We start from the raw sequence: 15,442 nt of genomic DNA on the forward strand, positions 1-15,442 counted from the left end.
TTTTGAATGGGTGCAGCTGGTATTTGTTCTGTAGCAGCAGATCTTTTACAAGATCAATTTGCATTTGTTGGAACATAATGTTGGATGATGTCCATTTCATATGGTAATTGAAGTCACAGGAGCAAACCAGGTGCGGTTTAATACTTATTCTTAACAACTATTCACAAAAAACCAAAACCTCACAAGACTGAGGAGTTGAAGCATTAATTGTTGAAGGAAAGTGCTAAAGCGTTGGTGTATAACTGTCAATATAGAGCATATGGAGTAAAGTGCATGTAACGAAGTGCCCTCTTTGGCATAATCAGAGTTAGAATCCATTCATTTAAGCTCTCTTTTTCCTGAATGTAGAGAAGATTGACTCGGCACATGCAAGAGCAAAATTAATTTCTTGTTTTAAGATAATATAGATGTTTGTTGTAACTTATAATTCATGGTTAAGTAGATATTAGTTTTCAGTTTAGTCATCATAGTGCGTAAAGACTTTTATCAAACCAGAAAAATCATTAACCCAAAAAACCTATGATGGAAGCTTTGTGTCCTGGAGCTTGATGGAAGCTGTGTCCCAGACTTCGTAAAGTGGACTTTGGCCTGATTAAACTTTGGGCCTTTCTATGTGGACCATATAGGTACAAAAACCATTTTTTTGTGCGGATTTCCTTCAAAAGCACTGGTCTTTAATTTTTGTCCATTAAATTGGTGGTCTTTAAATTTTGTTCTTCTCGCTTGAAGGTCCTGGAATTTACGGTTTGAATCCATTCCTTCTCTTGGAGGATCACACTAAAAAAAATTCAAAAATTTTAAAAAAATTGTATGGCATAAGTTGGGATTCAACGACATTGATGGTGATTTCAAAGTGTTGCATGCTATTCTCGTACACAAGTTTGAATACAAACGCTACACTGTCGAGTATACAAAATTCTTGGCAAGAAAGTAAATCTTTCATTTAGAAAGTGCAAAACTCTATGATACGGCTGCGAGCATACAAAACTTTACTCGATAACAAAATCAGTAGGGGTGTTCATGAAGTTCGATTTCAGGTCGGTTATTGAAAACCATAACCAAATCAATTTAGCAAATCGGTTTTTTAAATGTCTAAAACCATAACTACTCAAAACCAAATAAAATAATAATCAGTGGGGTTTGGTTATTGTCGGTTTGGTTCGATTTTTTCAAATGGGTTTATGACTAACGAGAACCCAATGGATGAGACTTATCAAAAAGCATTAAAAAGTTCGAAAAGACATGTATTTTTTTTGTTCAAACGATAACTCTTTATTTATAGTTTAAGGTGGAACATACATCATAGAAACATTTTCACTATTAGTGATAGTGTAGTATTCAAGTTACCCAAAGTTGCTAAACTATTACATATAGAGCTAAAAACTAACTTAGTAGTGTGAAGACAAATTAAAATTGCCTTCAAGTTCATTTTTGTCATCTTAATATACATACCGAAATAAAAGTAGAGCATTGGAGCTTTTAGTTGTTGTTACAAACATACATATTAATTAAACATAAAGACTACCTAAAATTAAAATGAAAATATATGAAATAAAACACTTTTGTGTAATGATCCCAAACTTTGGGGGGCGATCTCACATTTTGCCCTAATTCTCCCATTTTACTAAAAAAACTTTGTGTAATGATCCAAAACTTCGGATTTGGCTTTTCTATCATTATCCCCAAGGAACATAAGGTCCATTTCATATGGTAACTACAAACCAGTTGTTCTATTTTAACAACTTTTCAGGAGGACTACCCACGGAAGAAGTATATACCGTGTGCTTGAGTGTATAACTGCAATATAAATGCTAATGTTGCATGTAACGTATGCCCTCTTTGACATAAACCTCCAAATCCACAACCTCTCTCCTTTTCATATGAAAAATATTAGAAGTTTAGGACCCATAGATGTTCGGACAAGAAAAAAGAAAGGTATAAATTCGGAAAAAAAAGAAGAAGAAACAACCTAAAACAAACTGTGTCCCAGACAAAAGAAAGGCTAAAAATTTAAGTTAAAGACATTCAAAAAGACTTGTCTTTAACATGAAATTGTGTTAGTAGGTTTACACTTAACAACAAAAAAGTTAAAAGACTTGAATTCCGACATACGGGGAATACTTGGACGTATTTTAAAACTCTCACTAGTTTTAAACAATCATGTGAAATAAGTAGACCATAAAAATCAAATTAATGATTAAAGGTATAAAAAATATTTATAATTATCTATGAGAAACTAATATTACACATATAAATAAATAATTATAAAATTTATGTATATAATTTATCGGTTTGGTTTGATTATTTATTCTGTTATTTTTTATAAGAACCATAACCAAACCAAATATTATCGGTTTTTTAAAATTTAAAACCAAATCAGATCAAATCAAATGTCGATTTTTTTATTCGATTTGGTTTTGGTTTTAACCAAAACCGTAAAACTTCAAATCCTTTTCTATCATTATCCCAAAGGGCGAGAATGCTAGGAGGATTACCCACGTTGCGAGTATTTTTTTTTTTGGATGAAGGCTTGGAGATTCAAACGCCAAACCTCATGATATTAAGTGAAGGAAAAATATTAAAGACCACCAATTTAATGTGGCAAAAATTAAAGACCAACCGTGAAAAGTTTACACTTAAAAAGAAGGGCATTAAAACAGGCCTTAAACAATCATGTGAAATAATTGCCCTATAAAAACTTCCCCAAAGGCCCAAATTTTCTTAATGTAAAATGATTGATTTATTTTTGAATCACACAAACTCACAAATGAAATTGTCGTTACTTCGGTTTTTTGAACCGCTTCGATTCATTTTTATTTTGTAAAGGAAAAAATTAAAGAGGATTTATCTAAAACCACCCCTCTCTACCTCCTAAGATATGAATAGACCTTCCTAAGATATGGATAAGATTGTTTACAGACACTCTACTTCTCGATTCTCTCCGCATCTCACTAAGATATATAGACCTTAAGATTGAATAAGATGTGTTTCATCTTGTTGTTTGTTTGTTGTACAAACTCACAGTGATTATAGGGTTATATCAACATTTTTTTTTTTTTTGAGATTTTAAGATCACTTATTTCAAAAGCATTTAGTTTTTCTTAAACTTTGAGTCAATAGATTCACAAATTAAAACAACAAATTATGTGCAGTGCATCTTCGCTTATATTTATTTAAAGGAAAAAAAAAAAAGGGAAAAGCAAAGAGCGAGTGTTTTTTTTTTTTTTTTCTCAAATAGAACCAAGTGGCACGTTAGTTTAAAAAGTGTTCAATATTCCAGCTAAGCAGCAATCGTGCACCCTAACGGCCGGTCATGTATGACACGTCACAAAATGGTCCCCACATAATAAATTTAAAATTTAAAACATTTCATTTTTGCTGGCTCCCGCTTGGGGAACGTAACTGATTTGCCACGTGGAGACTCACAAACATGCGTGGGCCGGCACACGAGTCTCGCGTTTCGTAATCCATTATGACGATAGGTGAGATTTTGGTGGGCCTAAACTGGGCCCAATGTTTGCAACAGTGAAGATACGCTTCTCTCACGTATATTACACGTGCAGATCGGACGGTTATTATTTCTTTTTTCGCTACGGACGATCTTCACCGTTTATACTGATCTTGCAAGTCTGGTACCTCTACCGTTCAAAGTAGTATCTTTTTTTCCCTTGATCCGTCCAAGATCTGCATTAAAATCAAGCGGTTTGGGCTACTGTAGAGCCGTTAGGCAAAACGCTTCTTACGTTAATTTTTTTCATACCTATGGTTGGAGGAAAACCTACGATTAAGGAAGGCTTAAGTCAATGTCTTATCCTACTGCACACATGACCAGTGATATTCATTTCTGTGATACATAAAGTTGATAACATATTAAAGTCATTCCTCAATTTATGTAGTTATTGAAAAATAATTAGTTTATCGATCCTTATTACTCACTCCGTCCTACTTTATATGAACTTGTTTGATTGAACACGGTGTTTAAGATATTAATAAGATTTTGATATGTAACCCGAATATATACAAAGTACCAAAATAATCCTGTTGAGTGTGTGATGGTAAGAATTCCACACGCCTTATCATTTTTTATCTCTTTTAAAAAAGAACGAACATATTTATATCAAACGAAATGATAAGATTAAATAATTTTTAAAGAGATAAAGATGTCATTCTTTTTAAAATAAATTAAAGAATGAAAGTCTATCACATATGTTGCTTAAACATATTTCTGTAGAATCAAACAAATTTCTCATGACTATATTTTCCTATTTAATATGTTGCTTAAGCAAATTTCTATAGAATCAAACAAATTTCTCATGACTATATTTTCCTTTTTTAATATGTTGCTTAGACGTAAAAGTTTAATTTTGAGCGTGAGAAACCAATATAAATCCTTCAAGAGTTACGGTTGATCAAGGTACATATATTCCTATTTAATTTTAAGTTAGGGTAGCTCTAGCCTCTATGTGTGATTTTTGACACTTTCTGGTTAATTTTAATTTCAGGCAACCTATACAGCTTTTGTTTCCCTTCTTCCAGTCACTTTCATTCATTTTGATAGTAATTAATGACTAATGACAAGGAAATCAAGTTGAGTGCAATGATATAGGAAGCAAGCTGGAGTAAAAAGGATTGTCAAACGGCGTTTAATAAGTTTTTTACACAGAAAGAATCCGTTCATTTCTCCCATAATAAATTCCAACATCACATAAAGTTCATTCTCAACTTTTCAAAGGAAACAAAATTATCCAGAAAGCATTTTGCGAAAGAATTTGACTGTTTCCATTAAGTACGGTACTCCGTTAGTTTCAGTCTGACTGGATATCGAGTTTAAGAAAAAAGGAAAAACTTTTGACTTTGTGAATTTAAACGTGTCATAACATTATATGGTTAAAGCTTGTTACAATGGATAAATGAAAAATGTAAGTTAAATTATCTACAAATTTTGGAAGTTACAACTCATTTTTGAAACAGACTAAAATATGATGCCACATAAAAAATTAGCAAGTGAACAGCAAGATAGCTGGAGATTATGATTGTAGAATTATTCTGATAGTTCCATCAGTTGACCAGTGATTACTTTCCAACGCAACCGGCAATATGGAATTTCATTGGATCACAAACTGGCAAACAGAAAAAAAAATAGTTTGATTATTTTTTATTTTATAGTGAGTCTGGTGAAGCTGAGATTATAATACTTATTACAACTCACCATTTTTAAGTTATTGTACTTTTAAGGTCATATTAGTATCCTTTTCATTTCCTTAGACGTAACAAATTAAAGTAATTTTAAAATGAAAGTTCGGATGTTAAATTTAGGTTATTGGAAACATGTTGAGCAATCAACAGTGGTGATTTTAGAATCTTGGGGTACTCAATTATAGGGAAGACGGAAATATATTAATTGTTGTACTAAGATATTTGGAGATTATGTCTGAATCTGAGAAACGGATATATCCTTACAAAGGAACACACTCATAATGCAGGCCATGACCTTTTGTTTTCTTGTTACAAAACTAGGGAAAAATTCATGTTATCTAGTGATTGGAATCACCTACTTATAATGCATTTCCTACTATGTATGCATGTTAACGATTGTTATAGTTTTTCTTCTATTCCCAAAATATGCCCTTTTTCTGGTGTTTGCGAGGGGTTATATGCATAGGTAGAAAATCCGCCAAAATTTGAAGTTTATGAGTTTTACAACAACTTCAAGTTAGTATGCAATTAATAATAATTGGTTTCACAGTTAAATATTTATAATTTTTCAATACATATAAAGTGTCTAGGTGAAAAATACTGAGTTCATGTAAATCCATAAATCCATAAATTACACTGTAGATTCACTTATTAAAGAAATAAAATTCTGATACTGCTAAAAAAAGTTCTTCTGGCCGTACAACCATGTTTTGAAGAATAAGAGATGTATGATCAAATTTTCCTAATTTTTGGAGATAAATAAAAGAATTTTAAATGCTCCATGTGCCAAGTGGTGGAAGCCATTTCTTAAGATTTCAACAAGTTGGCCACTAAGTATTTGTACCATAATGAGAGAAGAATTCACGTAAATTATCATATTACCATTATACTCCTTTAATAAATGAAAGGGGTCATTCGTGTAATCCTAAGTAAGGATCGTTCTTTGATATACATATTAATTACATATTAGTCTATAATCATGTGGACCACCAAAAGTTGGGGTACAGGTAAGTATTCCTCCCTCATTAATCAGAGATCTCGGATTTAATACTTGTGTGTGATGAAGTCGCTTAGCTTATAGTTACCTCTAAGTGAGACTTTCCGGCGTGAATCCATATTAATCGGTCCTAAAGAATATTGAACACCGGGTGTGAAAATGAAAAAAATAGTATAATCATGTGGATCCCAAATTTTGTGGTGGAGATATAAATATTCATTCATTTTAACCAAAGGTCTCGAGTTCGTTCAGGCCCTGAGTATGAAATCGATTTTAGTAGGGAGCGCTTTATTACATCAGCCGAATTTTAGATATGAATCTAACCATTAGTCGAACAAACATATACCAGGATATGGGATAGAAAAACAAAATAAAAAAAATCATTGGGGGACCATGGAGTTCTACTCTTTATTGACTCTCTCTCCCTTTATACTATGTCAGAAAAGGGTTCATCCAAACCTTGCCTCAAAAGTACAGCTTGTTTTTCTTATTAAACTTTCTCCTTGTCCAATTATTTAAATAAGACCCTTTAATTTGCTTCCTCTCCTATATATATAAAACTTCACTTCCTTCTATTTCAATCATATTCAATATCTCATTATTTCTCTTCTTTTCCCCTTCACCTCAACAGAATTGCATTGAAAATGATGTACAACATAGAAGCTGGTGGAGCAATAACACAAAAACAAAACTATATTTCAACAACAAGTCCATCAACACCTCTAAGGATGAACAAGAACTCACAAACTATATCCAAATTGAAGCCACAAATTCGCATTATTCACATATTTGCACCTGAGATAATCAAGACCGACGTGGCGAATTTTCGAGAACTTGTTCAAAGACTCACTGGGAAGCCATCAGAAAAGAAGAACAACAATATCAAGAAAAGATCAAGAATTAGTACTAAGAAGTTAGTTCCCAACAAATTGGAGCTAATTAGGAGTGGACATAGTAATTATCCTTCAGAGTTGATGAGAGAAAAGATTAAAGAAGAAGAAGAAGATATATGGAGAAATGCAAATTATGGGGAAGGGTTTTTGGGTGGTTTTCAAGAATTTGATGGTTTCATGCAAGATTTTAATCAACTTCCATTACTCCCTAATTTGGATGCTGCTACTACTGCTCATTTGGACGCTTATGGAGAACCCCCACTAGCTTGATTAACTAGATAATTAGCTTGAGAGATGAATTTAATTTATTTGTATTAGTCTAATCATGAGTAGTATTTGTTTAATTTTCTACCTCTTTGTTCTATTGGGGTTTTTAGAGCTTAACTTAATTGATGGTCTTTATTAAGCCAGTTCTTGATCATTCCCTTCGCTCGTTGTGGCTAATTAAGTATCGATCTTCAGTTGTGTTAAGTTTAAGAGTTTTGTTGTATACTCACTGCCTTTCGGTTATGTGGCGCACTTTCCCATTTAGTTCATTTCAAAAATTAAATTTGAAAACAATTAACTTGATACTTCTCATTTTCTCCTTAATGAGAAGCTTTTATAGCCACACGAATATGACATATTTAGGCTACAAATTTCAAAGGCCTCATAGCCACACAAATCCTGTAATATGTTTTAGATCACAAATCTTTGAGAATCCTCTTTTTTTTTTTTTTTTTTTTTTTTTTTTGTATTGATCCAAATTATATCACATGAGTTGGAACGGGGAGAGTGTATATGAGAATCATGGACTTTATTCAACTGGTTGTAGCTAGCTAGGAGCAGTCTTGATTTTAATTCTTGTGTTGAGAAAATGCTCTTAGTTACCCTTTGTGCTCCATTTGGATGCTTTTACGTGCTATTGGATATTTGTTTTTAAATTCTCTTTCTTTTTGTTTTTGTCTGTTCCTTCACTCAATCACTAGGTTTTTTGTTTCTTCCTCTGTGGGCCTTTTTGAAGTATATAATGTCTGATCTTACCTTAACAAGAATCTGCAACGCAAACCAAGCAAACAAACGTTAGAAAAGGATATTACTTTTATGATAAGTTGCAATATTTCTTTTCATAAATAATGTTCTATCCATTTCATTTTATGTCTCTAAATTTAACTAGACACAAAGTTTAAGAATGTAACTTTTGTACCTTCTTGTCTTACACATTTATGTATATCATGCCAAAAATACCATTTACGTCTTGTCGTATTATAAGCAACGTCTCATCCCTTTAAACGAGTGTCATACGGGTAACTCAAGAATATTAAAATTTAAAACTTACTAAATATCATAATATGACATACTTTTTTAAAAAAAAAAAAAATTCTTAATACTTTTTAAAAAAAAATTCTTATATCTAGATGATTACTTTTTAATTTGATAAACATGGATACGACGGAGGAGAGCATATATACACCATACCTCACTGTGTATATTCATGGAAAAGCAACGTGACTTAGAGAGTTGATTTCACGAATATCACTAAATTTTGTAAATTACTTATAACTACAAAGTTACAAAATTATATTTTCATATCATATTAATTAATAGCGGTTATTTACAGCATTTGACTGATGTTACTAATTTATGTTGTGGAAGCTCGATCTATATATATGCATGAATTTTGCAACATTATGGACCTTTCGATAGACTATATAGGTGTTTTTCATGGAAAACGGACTTAATGGGCAAGAGAGTTAGAAATGAAAACAATTAGCTGGAGTGAAAAAGATATGATGGCCGATTGATGTCCGGCACAAGTACGTATGTACGGACAACAAAACTCAAAATTCAACCAGCATAAATTTTAAGAGTCCACTTTAACTTTTCAAATGAAACAAAATTTGCATGACTGTTTCCAAGTTAGAATTGAATTAGTAAGTCTAACATGATAGTTGGAGATTATGATTGTTCCGATTCTGATAACAATTATCACTCAAATGAAACAAAATTGCAAACTGACAAACATATGAAAACAAAAGAAAGAGATCGATTGATTTCTTTTTGTTTACGGGAGTGACTGTTGTAAATGAGGTATAGAATGTGGCACTTTAATGAATTAGATATAGTGATACACGCTTAAGTGTGAATGAATTGATATGCTAGATTGTTGGGAGATATATTTGCTAAGATCTTATTATATATCGATTCAATATTGAATGAAATGATTCAATGGATTATTTATCAATGGGACCGAAAGTCGAAGAAATCAAAGAGAGAAAACTTCAATATATATTAGCAATCACAACGCAAACGGCAATGGGATTTCATCCAACACCTTGATTGCAAACTGACAAACATATGAAAACAAAAGAAAGAATCGATTGAGTTTCTTTTTTGTTTACGACTCTGATGAAAGCTGAGATTATAATACAATTATAATAATATAGCTTAATATAGCTGCACTATGTTAAGTAATTGGAATTCTAATGCCCTGTTAGCAGTTTCCATTTTTTGAGAAAGTACGTACGTATGTTATACTATTAAGGTATGTCATTGAAATTTGGAGGAACTTTGAGCCATCTCGCTTCCATGCAATCACTATCGCAAGCCTGCAACTTTTATACCACTGTCTAATAAGAATTTAATTACTGGGTGTTGTTCGTTTTCTAAACCTTAGTTTAGTTTATATTATCCAAGCCAATGAAGTGCTAAGCTGGGTTTGATGATCAAGTTGGCAACTATGATGTATACTAATCCAGTGAAGAATTAAAATTAATTTCGATATTAATATCATTAGATTGGATTCTAATAATGGCTGTGCCATTCTTGTATTTGTAAGTGAGGATCTCTCTCGATATTCCAACTATAATTAAAATATACTCATAATGCATTAATTGGAGGACCAGAGTTATATTCTTTATTAAATCAGCAAGTTTAAGATTTCTTCTCTATTTGGAGGGATATGCTAACACAATCCACAAGAACTTATAAATCCTGGTCCACCAGCAGAACATTCACACTAGCCCCCGAAAATTCTCAAGAAAAAGACACATTAGGGAAATCATCTCAATTGACAACAATAAGTGTGAATGTAGACACCAGAGAAACAAGCATACAACGCAAGACTATGATAATATAATACCAACTCTCGTAACATCCTTCCATTTGTTACTAACATCTACCGTCCCTTGACTCCCTTCCACGTCAAGAAGACTCCAATAAAAATAAGCGCCAAATTTTTACAACGAATTTAACTTATATATATTGATAGTAATTTCATTTTCACTACCAATGTAATTTAATCTACGGTAGCATGTCATCTACCTTATTTTCAAGGTTCCTAATTCCACTCATTATGGAGAATTACAGGTATTTACATAATACCTTATAGATAACCTGATACTGTAAAACTTTCTTAGCATTGTATCAATCTATACAAGTTAAACTTTTTTACAATTCCTTTATTGACAGATGGCCTCCTGTCCGATGCTCATCATCATGAGGTTAATCTATACAATACTTGGTGAAAAAACAAGAAAAAGGTGGGTAGGATGATGATACTTATGTATAAAGTTAAGTAGATGCTAAATACAGCTATAAAGTGATGAAAGAAATGAACCGGTTCTTTCAAAGAAATTGAGCTCCCCATTTCTCTCAGCTCTCGTAATCAGATATTGGTTCTGGAAAAGGGGCCGCATCCAACCTTGTTAGAACCTCGGGTTCTCCTGCAGTATTCCTTACTATCTGTTTTCAAATATGAAACAACCAACATCAGAAATTAATATGAGCTTCAATGCATTAGCATAAGAATTGACATGCACTAATATTTTACTAACACGTACTGCAGATTCATAAGCGAACTATCAACTGCATTAATCCGTCCAAGTATTCCTTATATCTTGTCAGTTTTACATTATAAAATTACTCAGTTATCAATTTAGTGGAAAAACTAAGAGTTATTAATTTTACAAGACCGAGATTGTGGCTCTGTTTTGCCATATATGAAAGAGTTACTGCATTTTCCACTAATGGGAGTATTTCCAGTCTGATAAGCAACAAATAGAACTAATTAAAGTGGACTTACCAGGATCTCTTCGTCAAGGTAAGAAATCATAATAAGTCTTTGAAACGCCTCGCCTGTAAAAATATAACTAGTATTAGACATAACTAAAATTGTAGCACAAATACAGATTTAGGACAGGTTAAATGTGTTGGATTATTAAGATGCCAAGATAGAGTTCGCCAAGTAGTTGAAAGGGACTGAACAACCAGGAAGAGAAATCTGATGGGAACCAAGTATACTGACTTACAAATAAATGCAGAAATGAAGTAAACAACTCGATTCTGAAAATAAGAAGAGAATGAAGTAAAGAACTCAAGCTTACAGGCAAAAAAAGGACAGACTCAGCGAGATGAAGTAGCAAAAATATCAATAGATAAATGACCCTTATTATATGTTCATTGGCTTAAATATGCTTGTGGATAGTGCATTATTACACATATTTACATCTCTCATCAAGATACACTACCTTAATCTAAATGGCTTTAGAATTTGTCCTTAGTTGATAACAAAGATAAAATCCTAAAGAGATATTAAATGCTTACCGAGAGGAATTTTCAACCCACGGGACACAGTGTCTCTGATGGGAACAGGAAGTTGCTGGAGAGTGTTAACAGCCTGATCCAAAGCACCCTTTAGTTGCTCAGGCACGGTATCCTCTTTTACTTTCGGAGTTTCAAATATCCCTTCAACATATTCCTCTTTCATTCGAAGAGGACCCTCAACAGAAAACTTGCTGGAGAGAACAAATTTATTTTCGATCTGCATTCCACCATCATTATATTTATTTCTGTAAAAAATTCATGATCGGGATATATGCAACTATTTTCTCATGATGAGCAGAACCAATATAATGTACGACACAGCACCTTGAGGCCTTGATTAGGTGGAGCCTAGATGGACTAACTTGCTTAGGCCAATCAGGGCTAAACGAATTCTTCTTAATTTTGTATTACAGCTAAGCTTTGAGTGTCAGGCTAACTGAGAATTAGCATTTAGGTTCAGAATCGGTGTGGACCAAGGTAAACTAAACCCTATTTAAATTTTCTAAATTAGAAGAACTTATTTAATAATTTAATAAGTTCGTGTGCCCTAGCAGTCAATGATCTCCCATGGTCTGCATTTTAGTTGAGGAAAAATAGTTGGGTAATTTCTTCCCATCTTCCCAATCCAATTCTAGCACTGCATTTACTAAAAAGTATAAACAAACTCTGTTGGTATTCTTTTCCTTCAAACTTCTAATTAGTAAAGAGAACTTTTTCTTCTATTTCACCATAGTATATGTTCTGCATATGAAATGTATTCACGTAGATGAATTACCGAATTCAGTAATTTCAAATGCGCAATAACAGTTCCATATCCATTCCTGATTAGCAGATCTAATTTTGATAAATTTGCCAATGTTGGAGGAATTCTCCTGCAATAGCACAATATTCGCACATTAACAGCTATTTGAATCAAGCTGAACTTCCACAAAATCCAAGATCAGCTTTCACAATTTCGATGTTGAGCTATTAGTTCAATCAGATGTATTTGGACTAACCCCACAAACCACACAAGTAATTAGATATGTCAGTGTAGTAGGGACCTGTCATATTTGGAGAAAGGCGTGGCCACAATGGGACAAAGCTGTCTAGGGATTAGGCAGAGGGAGATGATGAGAAAAAAGGACTTATACATACGTATATAACACAGGCGAGCTAACAACAACAACAACCCAGTGAAATCCCACAACGTGGGGTCTGGGAAGGGTAAAGTATACGCAGACCTTACTCCTACCAAGGTAGGACGGCTGTTTTAGAAAGACGCTACAATAGAAAATAAAAAGAGGTCGAGCGCCAACAAATTCAAAGTGATATGGAAATAAAAATAACGAAAGCGACTAAGCCATGATGAAGCGGTTTGCAAGGGACAAGAATTATCACGAGATAAAATAAGATAATCTAAGTACGGGAAAATAACAGATAGTAGTAGAAATCAAAGCACAAGAACTTATATCGCGATAATGCGACTACTAATATGAAAGGATAAACGATACTATCTACTAGCCTTCTACCCTAATCAAAGTCCTCCATACCCTCCTATCTAAGGTCATGTCCTCGATGGAAGTCAGAATCGCACCATGCCCCGTCTAATCACCTCTCCCCAATACTCTTCTTCGGCCTACCCCTACCTCTTCCGAAACCATCCATGCCAACCTCTCACACCTCCGCACTGGGGCATCTGTGTCTCTCCTCTTCACATGCACAAACCATCTCAGTCTCGCTTCCCGCATCTTGTCTTCCACCGAAGCCACTCCCACCTTGTCCTGAATAGCCTCATTCCTAATCCTGTCACTCCTGGTGTGCCCACACATCCATCTCAACATTCTCATCTCGGCAACTTTCATCTTTTGAACGTGAGAGATCTTAACTGGCCAACACTCCGCCCCAACACAGGCGAGCTAAGTATCCAGTATATATGTGCAGTATTTTACTATTCTTTTGTGTACCTTAAACTATTTCGTGCGAAGCGCCTACATCCATGTCACACTCTTCAATACAAGTATGTCGGGAGGATGAACTATGAAATCTAATTGGTAGGCCAATAGATTAGTTTTCATGGCACATGCAGCACAAGAGGGGCTGGGAACAGTGCAGGTTAAGTTCTTTTTTTTTTTTTTTTTTTTTTTCTCAAGATCTCCTTTTAAATTGTTATTCCACACTGAAAAGTCTCTGTATTACTCCAGCAAAATATCCAACATGTTTAAGCAAACTTGGTACTTCAGAAGAAGGGTAAACTGAAACAAAATATAAGTAGCTTCCGCATTAACATAGCCATATAGGTACATGTTTTCCATTTTTTATACAATCCGTGGTTTTCAATTTCTATATGCCTTCTCTATCTCTCTCCATTTAACTACCAGACTTGATTCACTTGCCAAGTTTCGAACTTGTGTTGTGCGCCTACAACACATCCGCGTTGTAATTTAAGGTTGAACCAAAGCCCTTAGTGCAATATATGTACATATTTTAATTGTCTAGTCAGAATGATACTTAATATAACTGGATGTAATCCACCAAAAGGATAAAGAAAAGGAATACTTGCCCAAATATAAGTCTGGTAGCCAAGAACACCGGGCTTGCAGTTCCAAACCACTCAAAATTCCATAGACCTTCCAAATAGGGAGACCTGGATAGCTGAAAAACACAAGTAAATAACTTATCAAGAAGCTTGAACAATGAAAATGCTCAGTTAGATTTTAAACAACTTACGTTGTGGGTCGAGGTGTCGGATTAAGTCTCTCAAGGGCAATGATCCGCTCGTTCACATCAATGCGCTGTACATCTGTTGTCTTCCCAGTGACCACTTAATGGGCAAGAGAGTTAGAAGTGAAAACAATTAGAGGGAGTGAAAAGGATATGATGGCCGATTGATGTCCGGCACAAGTACGTATGTACGGACAACAAAACTCAAAATTCAACCAGCATAAATTTTAAGAGTCCACTTTAACTTTTCAAATGAAACAAAATTGCTGAAGGGAGTGACTGTTTCCAAGTTAGAATTGAATTAGTAAGTGAACAGCTAACAAGATAGTTGGAGATTATGATTGTTCCGATTCTGATAGCTCTATCAATTATCACTTAATAATAATTAACAATCACAATGCAAACGGCAATGGGATTTCATCCAACACTTTGATTGCAAACTGACAAACAAATAAAAACAAAAGAAAGAATCGATTGAGTTTCTTTTTTGTTTACGACTCTGATGAAAGCTGAGATTATAATACATAGTATAGCTGCACTATGTTAAGTAATTGGAATTCTAATGCCCTGTTAGCAGTTTCCAAAAGTACGTACGTATGTTATACTATCAAGGTACTTTTATTGTTTATTTATAGCAAGTTGGATTAGGAGTAATATATATGTTATTGAAATTTGGAGGAATTTGAGACATCTCGCTTCTATGCAATCACTATCTCACTAGCTGCAAGCCTGCAACTTTTATACCACTGTCTAATAAGAATTCAATTACTGGGTGTTGTTCGTTTTCCAAACATTAGTTTAGTTTATATTATCCATGCAAATGAAGTGTTAAGCTGGGTTTGATGATCAAGTTGGCTAATATGATGTATACTAATCCAGTGAAGAATTAAAATTAATTTCGATATTAATATCATTAGGTTAGATTCTAATAAATGGCTGTGCCATTCTTGTATTTATAAGTGAGGATCTCTCTCGATATGCCTACCATAATTAACATATATATGACATTAATTGGAGGACCAGAGTCCTATTCTTTATTAAATCAACAAGTTTAAGATTTCTTCTCTAT

At 33.6% G+C, this 15,442-nt stretch overlaps 2 protein-coding genes across 2 annotated transcripts; one reads left to right on the forward strand and one right to left on the reverse strand.

Moving 5' to 3' along the window:
- Positions 1-6,773: 6,773 nt before the first annotated feature.
- Positions 6,774-8,115, forward strand: LOC132050833 (VQ motif-containing protein 25-like). Its single transcript, XM_059442185.1, has one exon. It carries the CDS (start codon positions 6,838-6,840, stop codon positions 7,354-7,356), a length of 519 nt encoding a protein of 172 aa, XP_059298168.1. The 5' UTR covers positions 6,774-6,837; the 3' UTR covers positions 7,357-8,115.
- Positions 8,116-10,601: 2,486 nt separating this feature from the next.
- LOC132050757 (probable plastid-lipid-associated protein 13, chloroplastic) lies at positions 10,602-14,899 on the reverse strand. Its single transcript, XM_059442121.1, has 7 exons — positions 14,869-14,899; positions 14,380-14,473; positions 14,213-14,296; positions 12,446-12,542; positions 11,671-11,887; positions 11,150-11,202; positions 10,602-10,809 (listed from the first exon to the last, which is right to left on the reverse strand). The coding sequence occupies exons 1-7, from the start codon at positions 14,897-14,899 to the stop codon at positions 10,720-10,722; spliced, it is 666 nt and encodes a 221-aa protein (XP_059298104.1). The 3' UTR covers positions 10,602-10,719.
- Positions 14,900-15,442: the final 543 nt, after the last annotated feature.

This window comes from Lycium ferocissimum, chromosome 3 (genome assembly GCF_029784015.1).
Source record: "Lycium ferocissimum isolate CSIRO_LF1 chromosome 3, AGI_CSIRO_Lferr_CH_V1, whole genome shotgun sequence".
Lineage (NCBI taxonomy): Eukaryota > Viridiplantae > Streptophyta > Magnoliopsida > Solanales > Solanaceae > Lycium > Lycium ferocissimum.